The sequence below is a fragment of the Platichthys flesus genome, chromosome 9 (genome assembly GCF_949316205.1).
Source record: "Platichthys flesus chromosome 9, fPlaFle2.1, whole genome shotgun sequence".
NCBI lineage: Eukaryota > Metazoa > Chordata > Actinopteri > Pleuronectiformes > Pleuronectidae > Platichthys > Platichthys flesus.
Window position 1 is genome coordinate 19,415,433 of NC_084953.1, and position 20,935 is coordinate 19,436,367.

A 20,935-nucleotide genomic window follows, 5' to 3' on the forward strand; every position below is an offset into this window, starting at 1 on the left:
ATGGTTATCAACGGGAGTCGGGAGAGATAGAAAGGCAGGATAGAGATGTACAAAACAGTAAAAATACTGATGTGATCCTTTAAATCATTGAGATTCTATCCTAACAACAGGTCAAGCTGTGATAATAATGGCTGGCGGTGGAGTGAGCAGTGGAAAAACATCTGGTCAGATGAGTCATAGTTCCGCTGCTTTCAACAAACAGATGAGTACATGTGGGGCACTCAAACTGAAAGTCCTCCACAGGCTGGATGTGCTGCCCAAAATGGATTTTCACATCTATCCTGTGGTGGAGCATGTTAATCCTGGTGGGAGGAAAACTGACATTCTTGCTTCTCCCACTGGATTCCCAAGGATCACAGCATATAGACTAGAAAAAGAGAAAAAAATATGCAGCCAGTTCAAGCCAGCATTTCGTCTGTGCTCCTCTTACAATTGAAACTAATTCCCGAAACTCACGTAAATATGGTAAATTAACGTTATCTAAACTTTTTCTGGTTTTAAGCTCCATGTGAAACCACAAATTCAGTTTAAAACTCAAGTTTTGTATCAGTGTCAGATTCTTTGTAAAGCCGTTTGGTTACTGCACTAAAACAGCATTTCTTCGTTTTTGTATTAATTGTAATTCAATTCTAATTAAGAACAAACAATTATGATAACTGAGAATAGGCCTGTCGTAGTAGTTTGACTTTTTCATCATTAAATACCAGGAGATCATCAAATATATATATTTTTTAAATACAGTCATTATCCACATTCAGACAATAATTTTGATCTTTTGTGTATAATATCGTAACTGTTTGATTAAATGAATCCTCTTCAGTGTGACCATGCATCACATTGAAGTCTGTAATTTGGCTGTATATAAAATTGTCATCGATTCAGGTACCAGAAAGTGTAGCCAATGCAGACGTTTGTGAAACTTGTATTTCCAGCAGAGGTATTTAACACTGGTTGATAAAAGAAGTCAGTTTCTCTAACCCCGACCCTGTAGAACCAGCTGGTCTCAACCAAACTTGGTACAAGCTGTGCGCGATATTTGTTTTATACACTTGCTTAATGTTCCCTACGACACAGCTACTGTTGGCTCCTTAACCACACATCTTTATTTTCACCATATATTTGAATATTTGCCAACACCTGCTTTGTTATTACAGAAATCATGCTAGGACCCAAGAAAGAAGCATGCTCCAACTGTTTGAATATGTTTGTTGCTGTCAAAATACAGTTTCCATACAGTCTGAGTGATCTCAGTCTCTGGTTCAATCATCTTTTGTTCTGATGAACAGAGTGGTGTGGCGTCCACGTCATTCAGCGTCACACCTCAAAGCTGATCTCTCTTGAGCGTCCAGACAGCAACTCTGTCGCCAGATGCGTGTCTGAGTACGCACGCCGCAAGTGTGTGGAGCTGCACGTGGTCTTGATGGCAACCTCATAGGGAGGCGGGGGTCCCAGCCAATGAGGAGGGTGAGGCGTTGGACTGAAACCACCAGAGTCCATCGGAGGGTAGTCGAACTCATCGCCACGAGTTCCATGCCTTTGGCGTTCCATCGTCCTGCTAGAACAGAGGCAGGAAGAACACAGGTGAAATAAAACCATGTTGAAGATGCTACATATCAGATCCTAAATGTCAGGTGGGTGTGATCTGTTTGTTGATATCTATAATTCCTGGCATGGCTTTCACAGAGCTATATTAGATATGTTGGCTGTGCGGGTTGATAAAAGACTTATTATGACAGCAATGGTCTGCAACGATGACTTTAGTGTAAGCAAGGTTTATTTGCTGATATTTTACCAGTTAATTTAATTAACTAGCAGACATCAAGCTAGACATGTTAAATTTCAATGGTTTCAATCTCTGGATTGTGAAAGCATTTTTAAATCCCACTGAGTAAAAGGAACAGTTGGCAAATACATATTCATAATGTTTGTGCATTAAATATGATGCAAGCAATCATTAGTTTAGCCTTGCATTAAAAAACCAGAAACATGGGGAAACAGCTAGTATAACAAGTTGTTGTGGGCAACATTGTATGTTTTAACTACACAGTCAACCTAAAATTATATTTTCCAGCATTGAATCTTTCAAGGAACAAAGAAGTTGTTGTATTTGACATGATAATAGTGTGCTGCCAAATACAAACAAGGACCTTTGTAAGTACTAAACAATACCTGTTATTGCATCAGTTGAGAAAACAACACTGACAACCAATGTGAACAGGTGCTTAAAAGTAAGTCAGTATTCATAAAATAAAGGAAAGGGAAGTCCCTGATCACTACTTCCTGTTCTTCCCTAGCTCACTTCCTGCAGCTACTTATTTTTGACAGTAGATGGTACTGGGAGAACACAAAAAATGTTTTGCCTCATGCATACAAATTAACATTATTTATCTTCTCTGTTTAATATTTCTTGTTTAGTTTGACACTTTTCATTCGTTTTTGATGTTGAACCAGGAGACATAGCTACTTTAAAATATGTGTTAGTTCCGCAGAGAGGAGACAATTTGTTGTGAAGCAGGATGTTAAACGTTCCTCCTACCACTGGGATGTAATTCTTCTGAAGGAGATTGTTGACTCATTCTTTGAGCTGCCATCTTAATTATAGTCAGACAAGGATCATTTTGACTTCCTGTTTTAAGTAATCATGAAAGAGTCATGGTTCCCCCCTTACGAATATATATTCAGTATCTTAGAGAGATCACTCAAGCTACACAAGGACCATAAGTCAAGTTCAAAGAAACCTTTTAAAATTCCATTTTGCAAAAAAAACTAACTTTGTGTTCTGCAATGTGCACAAAACCTTTTCACATATGCGCAAAATATTTCTACAGCAGCACAACTTTCATTCACATATGAACTATAATTTGTAAGATTTCTTGTTTATTTTACAAATTAAGATTAATTCATAATTGTAAATGCGATTTCTCACATACACTCAGAAGGTTATTTACAACTGCAGGCTGTGAAATCATTTGTGAACATCCTTTCACATCATTTATTAATGACCATACACTGCTTATGCTACACTTTTCATGTCATCAATTCGGGTGAGCTTTAGTCTAACATTTAGATGGCAGTATTTTAATCAGTTTCTATTATTCAAGCGCAGTTTTTCCATGGGTTAGATTTATAGGTCCTTATGTATATTTGAAAAGATGACAAGCTAGAAGGAAAAGATTGAAAAGACAGAAGGAATTATTGGAAAAGGTGTGGCCTTGTTCTGTGTACAAGCCCCTGGTACAAATATTTGGTTGCATGTAAAGCTCTATCCCAAAGGACATTAATGAAAACTGATATAAGAAACCTTGATTTGTTCAAAACAGGTAGAATGGACTAGATATTATTGTTATCCTGTGTTTATCTCCAGTAACACCTATAGTTTGAGTCTTATATTTCTTCCTCTATGATGAAATTGATGACACTTACTAATTCAGCTTGACCTGTGAAAGGCAACAATATGTAAAAGACTAGCATCTTTCACCCACCTGGGTAGAAACACTGACTGGGACTCTGGGAAGCGGCTCCCTGGGGGTGTGAAGAGGGGATGGCTGCCAAAGTTTGGGTTGTCATATGGATAATGTGGGCACTCTGGGTCGAAGTCCCGTTGGTTGTAGTTAACGGCACTGTTCACTGCCCAGAAAAGCCCCAGGATGAGCATGACCACCCCCAGCACCACGCAGCAGAGGGAGAAAGCCTGCAGGCGGCTCTGGGCCGAGGCCAGGAAGGCTGTGGATCCCCCGGTCACAATGAGGAAGGCTCCGATGAGGATAGCTCCGTGGTGCAGGGAAGGCATCCTCCTCCGGGAGCGTGGGTGTTTCTGAGGTTACTGTGCAGGATGGTTTGGCTGGGATAGAGTCACTCAAACACCAACAGTCCCACACAGTGCGCTTCCCATGCGCTCTGACACTCACCAGGCATCCAAGTGATTTACTCCACACTTACAGAAATCCTGTTATGACAGAGAAAAGCTCACCGAATCTTAATATGTTCCCATCCTTTTCATCCATACTGATAAAAAGTCATCTCAGATCCAGTAGTAAAGATGTAATTGATGATTTCTTGGAAAATGATGAAAAATAAATCAGAAGAGGCTTTGATGCGCATCACTGTGGAGTAGCTGTGTGTTTATCATCAGGGCAGATAGACGAGAGGACAGCAGAGACCATTAAGAAATCTTTACTGGGGCCCCACCCTCCCTCTGTCTAATGTGTCTGAAGGGTACCACTTTAGCCCTGTGTGTGCGTGCATGTTTGTGTGTGTGTGTGTGTGTGTGCGCATGTTTGTGTTTGTGTGTGTGTGTGTGTGTTAGAGTGTGTGTGTGAGATAGGGAAAGAAAGTTTTCTAATATCTTTATCTTTCTTTGACATTTTGAAATACAGTGAAATTTAGGCATCTACCCTTTAACATAATATGATGTGTTACTGGTTTACTAAATTCTAAATACAACGTTTTGGCAGTTTTGTCTTGAAAGACCACATTAAGAAACAATTCTCATCATAACTTAAGATTCTTGGCAATTCTAAGTGTCTAATAAAGAGGCTCAGTTTTCAATACTTGAAATATCCCTACAACTGTTATAATTCATCATATAATTTGAACCACCTTCAAACAATGTTAAAGGGTTAATTAGTATTTTACTATCCCACAAACGTTTAGTTTACACATTTATTTAGACTTGCTAGTCTGTCACAACTGGATTTGATGTGATCTTGCAGGCTCTAATTTAGAATCGAGCTACAACTGAGAACTCTGAGGTCATGTCCTTTGTATTATTTATGAAGTTGAATCTGGGTTTGTCAGTACTGCAGATAATTCGGCTTCACTTTTGGGGAGCAGTTCTGTCGTCTATCTTTTTATATGGTCTGTGCTTTGAGCTTAATGCCAACACCAGCACACTACCATGTTCATAAATATTTTGTGATACTTAGCAGGTGTACTTTTTATCGTGTTCACCTTTGTAGTTTAGTATGTTTGAATGGTAATATTTGTTCATTTGAAAAAAAGATGCCATCGGTTGGACCCTTCCCAGCCTAATTGTGCCAGTATTGTATTGAGTATTATACTTCTACTTAAAAGGACATGTCAAAAAAAGCAACGAAAATTATCAATATTAACATTTTTGAATTTATTGGTAGAAGTAAATGAAAAGTTCTGTAGAAATCGTCCTTTGGCACCAGGAATGTTTGTATCAGATCAGTCCAACAAACGCTTGGACTCTATCATGGTTTATTTGTGGCTTCTATTTAAAACTCAAGATTCATATCTGTTTGTAATCATGTGCTGATATGAATAAAGTTTGGATTCTTAAGCAACTTTCCAGGAAATATATGTGTCTTTTTGCTCAGACTAAGACTTCCTTTCTATTCTCCTCTACTTTTTGTCCAGGGCTGATATCAAGAGACACAACCATGAGAACAGCTTTCATGGCGTGACAACCTCTGCATCCTGATTGGTTCAACACGAGCGAGCCCGTCTCCCGAAAATTAGATTCCTACCAATGAGCATGGAGCTTCCGCGTGCGAGCCCGCCCACTGGCCGGTTTTGACCAACCAGGAGGGAGCACTGGAAGTAACCGATCCGCCACCTCGCACCGATGACCTATCAGGGTGCAGGGCTGATGTGGAGTGGGTTTTGGAGGCTGGGTTGAGTTCAGCCACAGGAGAAGCAGCAGTGGGCAAAGGTATCTCACCTGGAAACTGTTTCCCAGTCTCCCAGTCTATCAGTGTGGAGTGTGGTCCCTGAACCGAGCAGACGACATGTCTCTGCTTCTGTATCTGGGAGGACTGGTCGCGTTGCTGCTGCTGTGGATCAGAGTCAAAGGTCTAGACTACGTGATCGTTCACCAGAGATGGATCTTTGTTTGTTTGTTCCTGCTGCCGCTGTCCGTCATATTCGATGTCTATTACTATCTGCGCACGTGGCTCATATTCAAGATGTGCTCTGCGCCTAAACTGCACGACCAGCGCGTGCGAGACATCCAGAGACAGGTGAGCGAACCGCGCCGTGACAGTGGGTGTGCACGCGCATGGGTCGAGTCTAATGTCTAATGTTGTCTTTTGAATACTAAGCAAACATCATGCAAACAAGCTACAACTGTAACATGAAGTGAAAGGGAGATTATGTAAGTATGTATGCATAGGTATGAAGGAGAATGAATTCAACCATACTGTTGATGTTCTTATGCAGATTCTATTTCAGTATATCGATCATCTACACAATATTAGCCATCATCACACTTGATCACTAATATCATATAATTACACATTTTGAAGTTTTCACATGTAACCAACCTTTCCCAGTCCACAAATGGTGTGTGTGTGTGTGTGGTGGCCCGGTTCACGCAAAACTCAATAAACCTTTTAAACTAAATAAAAAAAAGTGCAGTTTGCCCCCAGCACTTCATAGGTTATTGGACCCTGTTTATCACAGATTACATTGTTGTGAAATTGCATCTGGGCAAATTAGTTTCCAAAAAAAAAAAAGTCCTGTTTAGTCAAGGTGATTTATTGAGAAGTTTAGCTAGTGGCACAGCTCCTTCTAGGAAGTTGTTTCAATGAAAACTATGTATTTGAATTCCAGAAAGGGGCTGAACCTCCAGTCTGATTAAACTATTCCTGAAAAAAAAGTTAAAGTCTCCGTACTGATGTAGTTTGCTGGCTGCCTGAATGTATCAGACTCAGTGAGAAAGACAAAGGGAGCCGCTGAGAAACTGAGAAAACTCTGGGGTTTGAGCTGCCAGCTCGGACACCTAATACCTAAAAGGATTTGGTCGGTAGGAGAGAGGTAAATAAATGTCACTACAGGCCAGAGAAAACTTACCAAGACCTTTGACCTCAGTCATTGATACCAGGAAACTCTTCTCAATTGGCCTAGTACAATGAGTCATACATGCCACGTAACATCTGGCCATTAATAGATCATGTTTTTCCATGTGCCGTGTGTTTTGACACATTTCAGGTGCGTGAGTGGAGGAAGGAGGGGAGTAAGACCTTCATGTGCACCGGTCGGCCCGGCTGGCTCACCGTGTCTCTCAGAGTCGGCAAATACAAGAAAACACACAAAAACATCATGATCAATATGATGGACATTCTGGAGGTGGACACAAAGAAGCAGGTACGACAAATCACACACTTTGTGTTTTTCATAACAGACATTTTGACATATCACGGTAGGAAAAGTAACTAATAATATTAACAATTGCTTAGGTCCTTGTATCCACTGCAGTTAGCCAACATTATTTATTACACAAGTGCATTTCCTGTTATGTCATATATCAAAATATGTTCCGTATAAAAAGTTATACTCCCAAAACACAAGCTTCTTAGTCTTACAAAATGATCTGGTTTGATAAAATGTGCATCTTAGATTTAGGCTTTCTGGGAATAAAGTGAAGTTTAAAAGTAAGGAGGGTTGATTGTGTACACTCACTGTATGCTTGGCACATATTTAGTCTCATGCAGTCCAGTAGATCACTTACCTATCCCTAGTTTAAATGGAAATATACTATATCTGCACTCACTGTGACCCCCACTCGGCCATTACGTTCATTCTGCAGACATTTCTCAGCTCTATACTCAGAGGTTGCTTATATGATTCAACATTCTGTGTAAATATATAATAGTACAACTGCCATGATGAGATCCTGAGGACATGAGCGGTTGTTCAAACACAGAGCAGGAACATAACTTCCAGCAAATCTTGCACGTTGACACTTTGAATCCCATATGCTGGTTTCATGTAACCTATTTAACACTTCCATAAACCTAATTAGCCTTAACTCAAGCTAACTAAAACAGATTGTCCGTTACTGTACCCAGGAAATACACAGCCCCATTCGACAGCGCATTACCATACATCAACTGTAACCATAAATCCAATTATATAGTCGTAAAATGTTTATGTGTAAGTTTTAGGTTATTTCAAAAACTTTTACGTTACCAACCTATTACTTAGAGCAGGGACCTGTGCTTCATGAGCCAGAATGATCATATCAAACAACTATATAGTCCAGAGTGAATTCACAGTTTATTAACCCCACCTCAAAGAGCATGACATGAGACAAACAACCTGAGTAGCAGTTTATTATTTTGTCCACGCTAGCCAACACTCGCTGAGGGAGCGCTGCACCAACAGATCTTTTTCAACCAATTGACCGATAATAGCTGGATTACATTCTAATAATTTGGGTTTTCTGAAATCAAAATCATATATTTATTTTCACTGATCTCATTCATGGCCACATTTGAATTTACAGTAGCATTGGAGAACTTAAATCCCTGGGCTCCATGGATAGCAATGTTGGTCCATCAATTTGGTCCGATATAAATATCTCCAGTATTTGATACATTTCCATCAAATCTTGTGCACACATTCATTTTCCCCAGAGGAAGAACCGTACTGATCTCACAGAGGATGGAGCTTAATGACGTCTTTGATCCCTTAACTTTTTCCTTTTTCCTCTTCAACACTTTGATTGATGACCACTCGGCCGTGATAATAAGCATAACTAACTAACATGCTAACTTGCTAAAATACGACAGTTAACGCGGGTTAAGTGTTTAGCTACTAGCATGTCCATAGACCCTTAGATTTGATGAAGTTTAGTCCATCATCTACTTTGCTCATAATAACGTCATAGCCACCAACATACAGAGAATGCTGACATCTGGAATCATAGAACCATCGGTTCAGCAGGGAAATATAGAGAAGGAAACGATACCCGGTCTTCAACAAGTCTTCAGCCATTAAGCCACTTTATCAGAAGGGACACTTTGGTCAATGAATTCACAATAACCTTGTTTTTGATTCCATAACCTCTTTGTGTTTCTGCCCTCATTGTATTATACTGAATGATTCATTACAAAGTTATTATCATCAGAAATGCTGATTCAGTGACAGAAAGGATTTAACATTTTTAATTGCTCAGGGTTTTTACTCTTATCATAAAATGTGTTTGTTGAGATTCTGTGCTCTCATCCCATCAACAGATATTTACTCCCAGTGGTCTTTGTTCTTTAGGTGGTGAGAGTTGAGCCGCTGGCCAACATGGGCCAGGTAACCGCTTGCCTCAACTCTATTGGCTGGACTCTGCCTGTGCTGCCAGAGCTAGATGACCTCACTGTGGGTGAGTTGTCCAGGTTACAATCAATGTGGGTTATTTCCAGGGGAATCAGCCCCGAGTGACATCATCTGGTTTCTAGAAATAGAGACATACTGATGATTTCCACAGCTCACCGTTCAGTGACTTGGATCCTGCATCCCCTCCATCTATCTGTGTATCCTGTTTAGACTTCACTAACCACATTAGAGGATTAATGTTGCAGCTGAAAAGATGAAACTGGGAGGAAATGGCTGCAGCGTTGGAAGCACCCCTGGATCGGGTTTCATTATGGATTTCCTGATGCCATAAACTGTGCATCAACAATCTAATGTTTTCCCATCAGGCTGTGGTACACTCATTTATCCCGTTGTTCCCAGTAGGCAAACGCTGATTTCTGCTCATGTGTTCTCCCACTGTTGCTCTCACCTGGAATGAAATCAAATTTCAAAGAACACATGTTTTATTCTCTCTCTTTTCTGGCAGGTGGTTTGGTGATGGGTACAGGCATTGAGTCGTCCTCTCATATTTACGGCCTGTTTCAGCACATCTGTGTGGCATTTGAACTGGTGCTAGCTGATGGCAGTTTAGTTCGCTGCACTGAGGTGAACACTGTGTGTGTGTCTGTGTATGTATGGGAGGGGCGTGTGTGTGATCATCATGATAACGTCATCACCACGGTCACAAAGTACCTGCACTTGACTTGTCAGTCTCGGCAGGTGAAACTATTACATCCCTTGTGACTGTTTTTATTCATTGGTCGTTGATTATGGTGTATAAAACATAAATGTGTTTCATGAAAATGAAAAACACCATGCACCTTTTTTTAAAATTAAAAAAGCAGCTTCCAAATAAATTTGATGCTACGCTGTCTGGGAGTCAGAAGAACGGTGCTTCTGTCATTCCAATGCCTCACCATGAACTCAGGCCGCAGCTGATGTCTTATTCAGAAGAATTTAATGTAGACTTTAAATGCATCAAGGAGACCAGAGGGTGAAACAATATACAAACGCTGACAGACTTACATGAGCAATTGTCACCCCCAAGTCTGAAGAGGTCTCCCACAGCCTCCCCATATATCTCCCTCTACTTGCGTCACCAATTCTAACAGCACAACCCATGATAGTCTAGAATTGCTCTCACTCGGTATGTTACATGTAGGTGTTCACACATCCTATTGAATAGTTAAGCCTAGAGTATGCATTCCTAAATCACATTGTGTCCTTACGTCTTGCCACTGGTGTCTCTGCCTGGGGGCATCTGATTTAGATATGAACATCGCTGAGTGTAGACCACTGTATAATCCACTGTTGGTTGGCCCTTTATCTATAACCTGACCTTTGGTACTGCTTGGAGAGAGAGGGAGTGTGTGTGTTGAACTAAACAGGCCCAACTCTCCCAATGGTGTACAGAAGTTATATATACTATATATAGTGGTATATACAGTAATGTGTGAGGATGGTCAAAAACTCCTCAACAATAGTCAAAGCTTAAACTGTCAGAATCAGAACCAGCAACTTCAAGAGCAATGTTGAACTGTAGATCAGTTACAATGCGGAAACTATGAAATATGAAGAATTCTACACAGTTTGGTGGATTTGATGCAGTTGCAGCTCGGTTATTTTATTTTATTTATTTTTTCATATGTCATATAATATGTATCAGTCTACTCACGGCTCTGGTGACGGTTGACTCTGTCACATGAACACGTTTGTAAGAAAAACAGCTTCATAGCCACCTTAATGATCCTGGTTGTTCAACATCTCAAGTATCAAATTTAAACATCTACTTCAACCCAAAGACACTTAGGCATGCGTAATGGGAGAGACCCTCTGGTTAGTGGTGATGTTGTGAAGCAGAATAAATGAAAGGAGACTGCTGGCAAGAGGAAACAGATTAGTTGCCTGGTTGTGGTCGATGCTGTGAGGTTTGCTTGCGGGGTTAGTTAACATTAGACACCAGAAGACAGAAACATCATTGCAAGTGTGCTTTAGATCAGGTTGTTCTTGGAGATACATGTACTTGTTTATTTATTTTTCTGTCACACAGGAGGAAAACTCCGACCTGTTCCACGCTGTCCCTTGGTCCTGTGGTACTCTGGGATTCCTGGTCGCAGCTGAAATCAAAATAGTCCCCGCTAAGTCGTGGGTGAAGCTGACCTATGAGCCAGTCAGAGGGCTGGAGAACATCTGCAAGCGCTTCACCGAAGTGTCGGAGAACAAGCAGAACACCTTCGTCGAGGGCCTCCAGTACAGTCTGGACACCGCTGTCATCATGACAGGAACCATGACTGACCACGCAGAGCCTGATAAGGTAATGTGTATGTTAGTAAGAAAAGTTTATTTAATGCAGACGTAAGTCACAATATGCTTTACATGAATAAATTAACACCAGTAAGTCGTCATACACAATAGATATATCTACCTACTAATTCCACAAGGGTCTCTGTAAGTGCAGTTCCCAGTTTGGCTTGAGATGGACATATGCAGAAATTGAATAAAAAGGCAGTCAGTGGAAGGGGGGACCCGGGTCTTCAGTTCAACGTGTCTTCTTCCAGGTCGGGTAAACTATAGCAGTGGTCTGTAACTGGGTCAAAATCGCTACCAGATAATTTTGATAATATTGATTACACTTTAAACCACTTACACACAGACAAAGAGCTCGGTCATGGAACAATATTCATCATCACTTTTTGTTTGGCAGTTTGTCTTTAAAATGAAAGCACAATGTTAGATTTGTTGCTGCAAAGCTTTACATCTAGCAGAATTGGAGAGCTTTTATTTAATTTAATTTATATTACATTTGAAGAATTATCAAATTCAGTTTCATGTTTTGTAAAACATTCACTATAAAATCTGCATTGCAGATGAACCAGGATGAACACAACGTTTTCTAACTTTACTCTGCACCATACACTGTTTATAAAAAAGATCTTTGCAAACCATCAGCTATAATGACAAGGAATGAATCTGTAGTAGCTCTAGACTAGAGCATTAACACAGGACAAGAGAACAGGAAGGTTTAGAATAGGCATGCCACTAGTATAATATAAAACAATGAATAAAAATGTATGGATTCAAACACAACAGTGCATGTGGTGATACAAAAGCCAGTGTGAATAAATGGGTTTTCAGTTTTTAAGTTTTTAAAGGCTTCAATATATACTGCAGACTGTGAATCTATAGGGAGAGTGTTCCTCAGTGCTGGGGCCAGAACTTTGAAAGCCTCATCACCTCTACATGTTGTTGTGAATGTCAATTTGGTTTTCACATGTAGCTTTACTTTTCTCCTCTCCTGCATCAGATTAACAGAATCGGGCTGCACTTTAAACCCTGGTTCTTCAAACACGTGGAGAGCTACCTGAAGAATGACCACACTGGAGTGGAGTACATTCCTCTGAGACAGTACTACCACAGACACACACGCAGCATCTTCTGGGAGATTCAGGTAGTCACAAAACACACATTTTGTACTCACATATACACACACCATTAGCCATTAGTGAGAGGGGCTTGGCATCCTCTATGTTCTCTAACAGTAAATGGAGTGATGAATTATGCATGGTATTGGTTTGACAGATATCTGAAGGAGCTGGCTCTGGGCTTTTGGGTGCTCTCTATTTTTGAAAGGATTTTGTTCTTGTGGATGAGACAGAGGAAAGCTGGAGCAATGCTTTCATGAAATCATTAATCCACAATTTGTCATAGACATCACTGATGTGTTGATCATTGACACTACAAAGTAATAGGCACTGCTTGGTGAGTTGCTGCTACCCCCTGGTGGAATTTAGGAGGAGTGAGCATGTGTTGGATCAGTGACACATGAAGCACAAACTTTTACAACCTCATGTGAAGTTTTAAATGATATCTTTTATGTAAATGTTACATTAAATTGTAGTAAGATGCAAAAAATACTATTTTTAAAAACCTTTTTATTAGCAATTAAAATTGGGACAATTACCTTTTTTACAATATTTATTTTGTCAAAATCACGATGTAAATATGCTCTTTCCCAGATGAAAAAGTGGGGGAAAGTGTTGAGTGTGGGTTATAAAAGGTTTATGAAGTTTGTCACATGTTTCGAAGCAAATACATTTTTGGAAATATTCAATTGTTAAATTGGATCACTGCTAAATATTAAATGAATTGATAACACTGAAGGGTTTTATTTTGAAACCCATGTGAATTTATGAGGTTTGAATTCCCCTGTTTGGCTTTTTCCAGAACAAGAAAAACTAACTTTTGTTTTAATACAAGTTTGGATTTTCTTTTTAAGTTTGAGTTCAATAAATTAATGAAGCCAAATCAAGTAAAAACCACGTTATTCAAATTGGATTAGAGAAATTCAGACACAAAAATTAAATACCAAAATATTAAAGCCTAAACATTTTAGCTTTTTAAGATAATCAATCCAGTCTGGATGGAATTGATTGACGTTAAATTTTGTCAGTCACATGATATTTTATAATATTTTACAATAAATGTTATTTTATTTTATTCAAATGTACAAAGGGGTGTTCAAGCCACAGAAATTCTACTTGATTATTTTAAAACCAAAACATTTTGTTGCTATAAATTTTTTGGTATTCAGCAGTGACTGATTTTAAACGGCTACATATTTAGTTGCTCATTAAATGAGAACTATTATTATCAGTTACATGCTTTCATACACACATGTTCATCTGTTTTTAGTAGTTCTTGAATTAACTACTGTCATTTCTGTTGAATCTACAAAATATAGTTGAAACAAGTTCCCAGAGACTGTGTTGACATCTTAGAATCACTCCTGTTGTCCAACTAAAAGTCTAATGCTCAGAGATATAAATAATTCCATTATATAAGGCAGAAAAAAAGTCTAATCTCACAGCATCACACAAAGACTCTTTGGCTTCTTCTTTTAACCTGTTTGTGTCATTTCTTGTGTATTTTCTTCAGGACATCATCCCATTCGGTAACAATCCGGTCTTCCGCTGGGTTTTCGGATGGATGGTTCCTCCTAAGATCTCTCTGTTGAAGCTCACACAGGGAGAAACCATCAGGAAGCTTTACGAACAGCACCACGTGGTCCAGGACATGCTGGTGCCCATGAAGAATCTGCAGGACGCCATCACATGCTTCCACCAGAACATCCAAGTAAGACTTGCGGATAGACAAACCCTCTAAATACTCTGTGCTTTCAGGGCAAATTGATTGAAATCTGTGCGTGTGTGTGTGTGTGTGTTTTTTTCAGGTTTACCCTCTGTGGCTGTGTCCGTTCCTGTTGCCTTCAGGCAGAGGGATGGTTCATCCCAAAGGTGAAGAGGATGAGCTGTACGTGGATATCGGGGCTTACGGAGAACCTAAAGTCACAAACTTTGAAGCTAAAGCAACAACACGTCAGCTGGAGAAGTTTGTGAGAGATGTGCAAGGGTAAGAGTCAAGGGATACGGGACATTTAGCATCTGTAACTAAGCTGTCATCACAGTCTATTGCTATTACATTGACACACCTACTCTTTATCTGTCTTTGTGACTCCTGCAGGTTCCAGATGCTGTATGCAGATGTGTACATGGACCGAGAGGAGTTCTGGGAGATGTTTGATGGACAACTGTATCACAGACTGAGAGAGGAACTGGGCTGTAAAGAGGCCTTTCCCGAGGTTTACGACAAAATTAGTAAATCTGCTCGACACTGAGACAATGTCTGCAACTCACAATATGAAGACATTTCCTCAAAAGCAATAAGTTGTTTTACACAAAGATACATATCAGACTTTTCTATGGCGGAATTAAGCTTTGTACAAACAAGCTAAAACGAGAGACTGTGTCTTTAAGGTGACATCTAGTAGGCAAGTTGCGTGTTGCAGCTGGATACCCCTCACCTCACCCTCCTCTTCCAAACATGAAAGAGAACCTGTGGTAGCCTTCAGTTGTCATAAAAAACTCAAAGGGGGTTTAGTTTGTCCAGACTAGGCTACAACATTGTTGCCTCTAAGTATTTGAATACAAACTGGCCATTCTAGGGTAAAGAAAAAAACAATTTGTCAAATTTAGATGGAACACACTAGTGAAACTTGACAAGGATTATTTTATATTCAACTTCTGCCAATATATCACTTTCTTACACGCTGGACCTTTAAATAATGCTCTCCTATCAATGTGAAACAGGAACACAAGTATCATTTAGCTTTGAAGTCATGAATGTTTTCACTATTTCCTTTTACTGTGCAGAACTATTTAACACTCATGGTTAAATTTGCAGCTTGAATAAAAAACGTATATGTGTATCATGTGCTTGTTTCAGGGCGTACTTCACTAAATGTCTTATTTTTTCCCCTTCTTTTAAAGTGTGTTACATAACTTTTCTCTGTTAAAATACCTTAACATCCAAGTGCTGTACACTCTATTGGCTTCTATTTTGATATGTAAATGAGAAAACATCTCATTGAGCCATTGAATGTAACAGTATCCGACCCTTTTGGATTTAAAATGTACATTATAGAGTGGTTTCCCCATTGACCTTTATTTCTCAGAGAATAATTTATGGATTCTGATGAGTGTGTGAAATTTTGTGCAGATCCAAATAAAAATGCTGGTCTACGGACTTATTGGATAGATGAAGACAGATGTACTTGATCTAAAAAATTACTTATTATTTTCATATGTTCTGAAATGGCTCATTCTGCAGGATGAGAACATTTTGTACTTGTACTGTTCTTTGAAGCTAATACCGTTGTACTTTAAGTCAAGTTGAATGCACCTCTACTTTACTTCTTTAGTTTTACCAGTGAAGGACTTTACAGTTAGTAGAATACATACTACTTCATACTACATCTCCCAGCAACACCCACCGATGCTTCCAGTCTCCGTATTCATGTTCACGGTTACGTAAAGGGAGCACGTGCAGGGAGGTGTTACCTGAGAGTTGAGGGGAATCAGTGGAGTGGACGTCTCTGCCGCACATTCTGACACTTACTGTTTCCGCCTCCTTCTTCTTCTCCGCTTGTACAGTGTGTTAGCAGCTCGGCTTCTGAAATTAGCTTCACCGTCACATCTCCGCCCGCCTGCTTCTGTTACCACAGGTAGGCTGACCTCTGACTTCTCACTGTCAAACATGTCTGCTCCGTGGTGTGGGAGCTGCTGTTACAGGACAGGGACAATACGCCAGAAATAGTTTTCCAAGTCGAGCAAACTTTACTCGAGGTTAACCTTAGCTAGCTGTTAGCATTTAGTCGGTGAAGTTCCATTAACCACATGGTCATATTTTACTACTGAGTCGGTGGCTTTCAAAAGGTGACTTTGAAGGTTTGTTGACGCCCCTGTGTGTGTGTGCGCGCGTGTGTGTGCAGGGAATGAGAGAGATCACTGCAGTGTGTGTGAGAGAGTTTGTGTGCGTCCTGCAACTCTGAGAGTTTTAGCTAGCTTTAAATTAGCCGTAAGTTGTGTGTGTGTTGACTTAAAGAGTATAAAAACTTCAGGAATTCTCTCTCTCTCTCTCTCTTTTACCGGCTAAGACATCAGCCCCCGTTTCCTTGACAACAATGCGGAAGTATCTGTTGCAAACGCTTTGTTCTGCACTAATAAAAGTGACGGAGGTCAAACAGCCAGCTTCTGTTAGTTGATTGATTTTGGGAGCTGAGATGATGTTGCATTGAAGCGGGTGGATGAGTGGACTGTGTTTCTGACTGCACGTCACAAATCTTGGACTTGTGGCTGAAAGGTGCACCTCACTGTCACTGCTCATAAAATGTTACATGTTGTTATACTCTCCTTGTGACAGATTGGTTGTATTTGCAGAAGCTTTGAAGTGGAGCACCAAGAGCCCTCCAGACTACAAGACAACACATAACAAGGCATAGCTAGGTACCCCCCCACACGCTGTTTCTGCTGCTGCTGCCGCAGACGACAGTGGAGTCCTGACCACAGAAGAGAGGGTGAGGAGGAACCATGTCCACCGACCAGGACCCAACGTTCTCAGTCAAGCTGCTGCAGCTGATGCTGCTCTCCACCTACTGGGGGATGCAGATTTGGGTCACCTTTATTTCAAGTTGGTACCAATTACACACTATAAAAGATCACAGTTTATTTCTTGAGAAATTCTCAAATATTTGAAAAAAACAACAACCTGGGTCAGCATCTGCTGACCTAATGATTAAAATACAATTTTTTCCTGCTAATAGATTCTTCCTTTGGTCACCTCCCACCTCCCCAGACATTTCATTGAAATCAGTTCATTGAAATCAGTTCTGTAGTTTTGCTTAATTCTGCTAAACACTGAAAACATAAACTACTTGTTTGAAGAAACAAGTGAGAGGATGATAGAGAGGGACCGGGAGAGGCTGGGAACTGGTTAGAGGTTTTGTGGTTATGCTATATGCACAATCACATGTATTTTTATGTATTCAATTATGTCTGGAATGGAGTGTCTCCCCGTGCCAGATGTGAACAGGACCTCAGTGATCTTTACAGCTGTAAAGCTGGCCACCTTTCACCTACAAACCAGCTCAGATTTTTCCTTTGTTGGAGCTCAGTCATTACAGTTATGCAGTTTGTAATAAATTAAGGAGTGTCAGCACTTCGAGATGTGCCATTCACGTTCCTTTCTACATAATTTCGTCTATATGTAATCAACTGAAAATGACCCCTTGTAGTCCAATACAAAACAACATCTGAGCTTCCTGCCAATATTCAACTACAAAGCTTATATTTGTATCATGTTAGTGCTGTGGTAGATTTGTATAATGGTCAACTTTCCACCTGAGAGAGGGAACAGGCAAAGTCGAGCATTCATCAAGCAATTTGTTCCTGAAATTTTCAAAATAATCTCTGATAATCATAATGGGATTAAGATGTATGCACTTACATGTGAGTAAACTGACTATCTTCAGCTGCAACTCAAAAATGGAGAGTTTAACCTTGTTATTTTCAGGACATTTTTATAGCAACTCTTTAGGCATAATGAATTAGTATTTTTCTGTAGGAAATTTACTGCAGTGCTAATGAGTTGCTGTGATCTCTGCACAGGCTTTGTGATGGACAGCCACCTGAGCAGACACACGTACGGGTTTATTCAGAGTCGCCTTGTCCCGTTCTACCTCCACCTGGGCTCAGCTTGTGCCTTCTTCAACCTCACCATCTACGCTGTGTATCACCCCAGCGACATGCTGGACGACAGAGAATCCTTTCAGGTGTGTAGTGTCTTCCTCATCCTCGCATTGCTCTTAACCTGCATTTGTGGTCATACATTAACGTGCACTTCTGCTCTCTCCCCACCAGATCTTCATCTTCTTTGTGTCGGTGACGGTTGCGGCTGTCAACGCCCAATGGTTTGGCCAAATGACATCAGAGATCATGGCAGACATGCACCTCATTGAGCAGGCGTGCGGACTAGGGCAGGACATCGGCCTGTCGTCTAACCGTGAAGCTTACGCCAAGCTGTGTGAGTCGGATGTCAAATACAGACACCTCAGCAGTCGCCTGTGGCTGTACAGACTGCTGTCCTCCCTCTGTAACCTCTGCTGCATCGGCTGCAATTTCTACAGTCTCTGGTACTTGGCCGAGAACCTCGCCACGCTGTAAAACTGACACTCAGCAGCTGGACTGTAACATCGCTTGGAAGTTGTCCGTTTTTTACCAATCTAGAAACCTTTTGTATCAAAGCCATAAGTTATATATCTAACACCAAAGGTCTGTCTCTTCACACCTGCCTTAAAATGAAAATGGAGTGAAAAAATCTGTTGGTCCCGATGTTCTTCTATCTTGAAGAATAATGAAAGGATTTATCTTCCATGCAGAGATTTCATTCCCACTTCTTTATCAGTTTTGACAGAGAAAGAGTCAGTCAAGCTGAATTTCTCTCTGACATGTTCTAGGGAGACAAATCACTTCCTGCAATGAGCCTAATGACTGATCTTTCACCTAGTGAGAGGCTGGTGGCTGGTGCCTTACAATTTATTTTTTCACTGTTATCTTTACCTTGATAATAAGGGTCATTATAGGAGTCTATAAAAGGGAATGCTTTTAAAACTCCAGAGACAATGCAGGCAGAAAATGGCTCAAATTAACTGAACTGCTTTTTAAACGAAGCAACAGAAAGGCATGTTTAAGTAATACAACTGCGGCTGTGCTGCTTGGTCCTGCTCTCCCTGTTTGGGTGGAGTTTTTATACCTTGCTCACAGTGTTGTGTCACAGGTTTATCTGGCTTTCCAGAAGATTGAACGTGATACTATCTTTATCTCTCCTGGCTGCTGTTGCTGCTGCTGGTATATAAATAGGTAAAAAACTTAAAGTATATGGTAAATAATTACATCTGCAATCCATACAAAACACACTGGCACCATTGATTTGATTGATGTAATAATAAAATAATGTATTGGTGTCTGCAAGTTTTACATTATGATCTAACACTTCACATTATGCCTTTATCGTGAGATGCTGAGCTCAGGCAGCTCACAACCACTCCTGTGGCTCTATCTGTGCTGTCGCTACTCTTTACATCTTCTGGTATATTTTAACATTAACAAAGAAAACGTCATGAAGACAGACATTTGTTTAAGCCATGGTCTTCTTCAGATAGGACTTATGCAAATAAAATAAAAAGCATTATTCAGCAGCTTTATGCTGCTGTGAGAGCACAGTCTTCATTTGTGGCTGAGAGGGAATGAACCACAGGCAAAAGTCTGTTTGAAAACCTGAATGGCTTTTCAGCAGTCAACATCCCAGGATGATCTTCAAAATCACATCAGACACACTATATATATATTGATATTGGTGAAGGATTTTGTGCTTTATTTTACAAACCTTCAACCACTGAACATAAAGACAATATTTTATTAAAGCTAAATCATTTCTTCAGTTGTACTCATACAAGTATGGGTAATGTGCTCTTGCAATAATGGTCTGAGCCTTTTTTGGCATTGTTGTTGAATCTGTGGTTTGTTTGTTTTATATTGTGTTGTCTCTGTGCACGTTGAAACCATGTTGTCCTGCTCTGACAGCACCTCCTTGTTGTAACCTCCTCCTGAAGTGATACTGCAGCTCTGTGACCTCTGTTCTTCTGGTTTGTGTTTGTGACTGTGAGAAACGTCTATTATACCAAAGTAGAAAAATACTTGAACACAGTTGAACAGCTCTAATCTGGGCAGGGTATGGACTCTGTTCCTCTCTTCTTCTGTTTTTAATAGTTAGTTCAGACTGGACTGATTAAGGTGCTTATATCTGTCGTTACTGGCAATAACAATGCAATAATATTACTTGGTTGTTTTAAATTCCACTTAGTTTGTCTATTATAATTTGATTAACCTTGGATACATCCATATTAACATAAAAGCTCTTTGTGGATATGGAGTTTTAGATATTCTCACATAAGTCTCTTAATGATGTTAAAGATAATGGGTTAAACTATTTTGGTGGTGGGTTTATATTGAGATGTTTTCACCTGTGTGGTTCTATGTTTTGCATAAAAAACAAGTTCTCAAATCTACCTTCTGCCAATTTAATTTAATTTTTGTCTTTATGTTAGCGATCCAAAAAAAATGTTACTTAGTAAACTCACAATGGCACATTCTGTTTTTGACTCCGAATATACTTTTCTCTTAAAGTCTCTTGAGGATGTCCACATGTTTTGGATGAAAGTGAAGATATTTAGCCCTCTGCAGTTTTATACTGCTCATTAGTGAGTCCACATGTGCTCACTGTGTACGGCTGCTTGTTCTAAGTGAGACAATACTATAAACAAGGGCTACTTTGTATCACTAACAGCCCGAGCACATGCATTTTTAAACATGTTGGGCCCATTTAAAATTACTCCAGAATACAAAAATATCCATAGGTCTGGAGTTACCTGCAAAGTTTCATGATATTT

The 20,935-nt window shown here is 40.0% G+C and overlaps 3 protein-coding genes across 3 annotated transcripts; 2 read left to right on the plus strand and 1 right to left on the minus strand.

Moving 5' to 3' along the window:
- Positions 1 to 1,085: 1,085 nt before the first annotated feature.
- Positions 1,086 to 4,004, minus strand: si:dkeyp-51f12.2 (uncharacterized protein LOC100151460 homolog). The gene is made up of 2 exons (XM_062394751.1): positions 3,483 to 4,004; positions 1,086 to 1,552 (listed from the first exon to the last, which is right to left on the minus strand). The coding sequence occupies exons 1-2, from the start codon at positions 3,788 to 3,790 to the stop codon at positions 1,315 to 1,317; spliced, it is 546 nt and encodes a 181-aa protein (XP_062250735.1). The 5' UTR covers positions 3,791 to 4,004; the 3' UTR covers positions 1,086 to 1,314.
- A 1,626-nt stretch (positions 4,005 to 5,630) lies between these two features.
- dhcr24 (24-dehydrocholesterol reductase) lies at positions 5,631 to 15,363 on the plus strand. Its single transcript, XM_062394766.1, has 9 exons — positions 5,631 to 5,984; positions 6,955 to 7,110; positions 9,016 to 9,121; positions 9,581 to 9,699; positions 11,144 to 11,407; positions 12,398 to 12,541; positions 14,029 to 14,226; positions 14,324 to 14,502; positions 14,614 to 15,363. The coding sequence occupies exons 1-9, from the start codon at positions 5,754 to 5,756 to the stop codon at positions 14,765 to 14,767; spliced, it is 1,551 nt and encodes a 516-aa protein (XP_062250750.1). The 5' UTR covers positions 5,631 to 5,753; the 3' UTR covers positions 14,768 to 15,363.
- A 556-nt stretch (positions 15,364 to 15,919) lies between these two features.
- On the plus strand, positions 15,920 to 20,554 carry si:ch211-121a2.4 (transmembrane protein 205). The gene is made up of 4 exons (XM_062394769.1): positions 15,920 to 16,153; positions 16,869 to 17,118; positions 18,096 to 18,259; positions 18,348 to 20,554. Exons 2-4 carry the CDS (start codon positions 17,019 to 17,021, stop codon positions 18,648 to 18,650), a joined length of 567 nt encoding a protein of 188 aa, XP_062250753.1. The 5' UTR covers positions 15,920 to 16,153; positions 16,869 to 17,018; the 3' UTR covers positions 18,651 to 20,554.
- Positions 20,555 to 20,935: the final 381 nt, after the last annotated feature.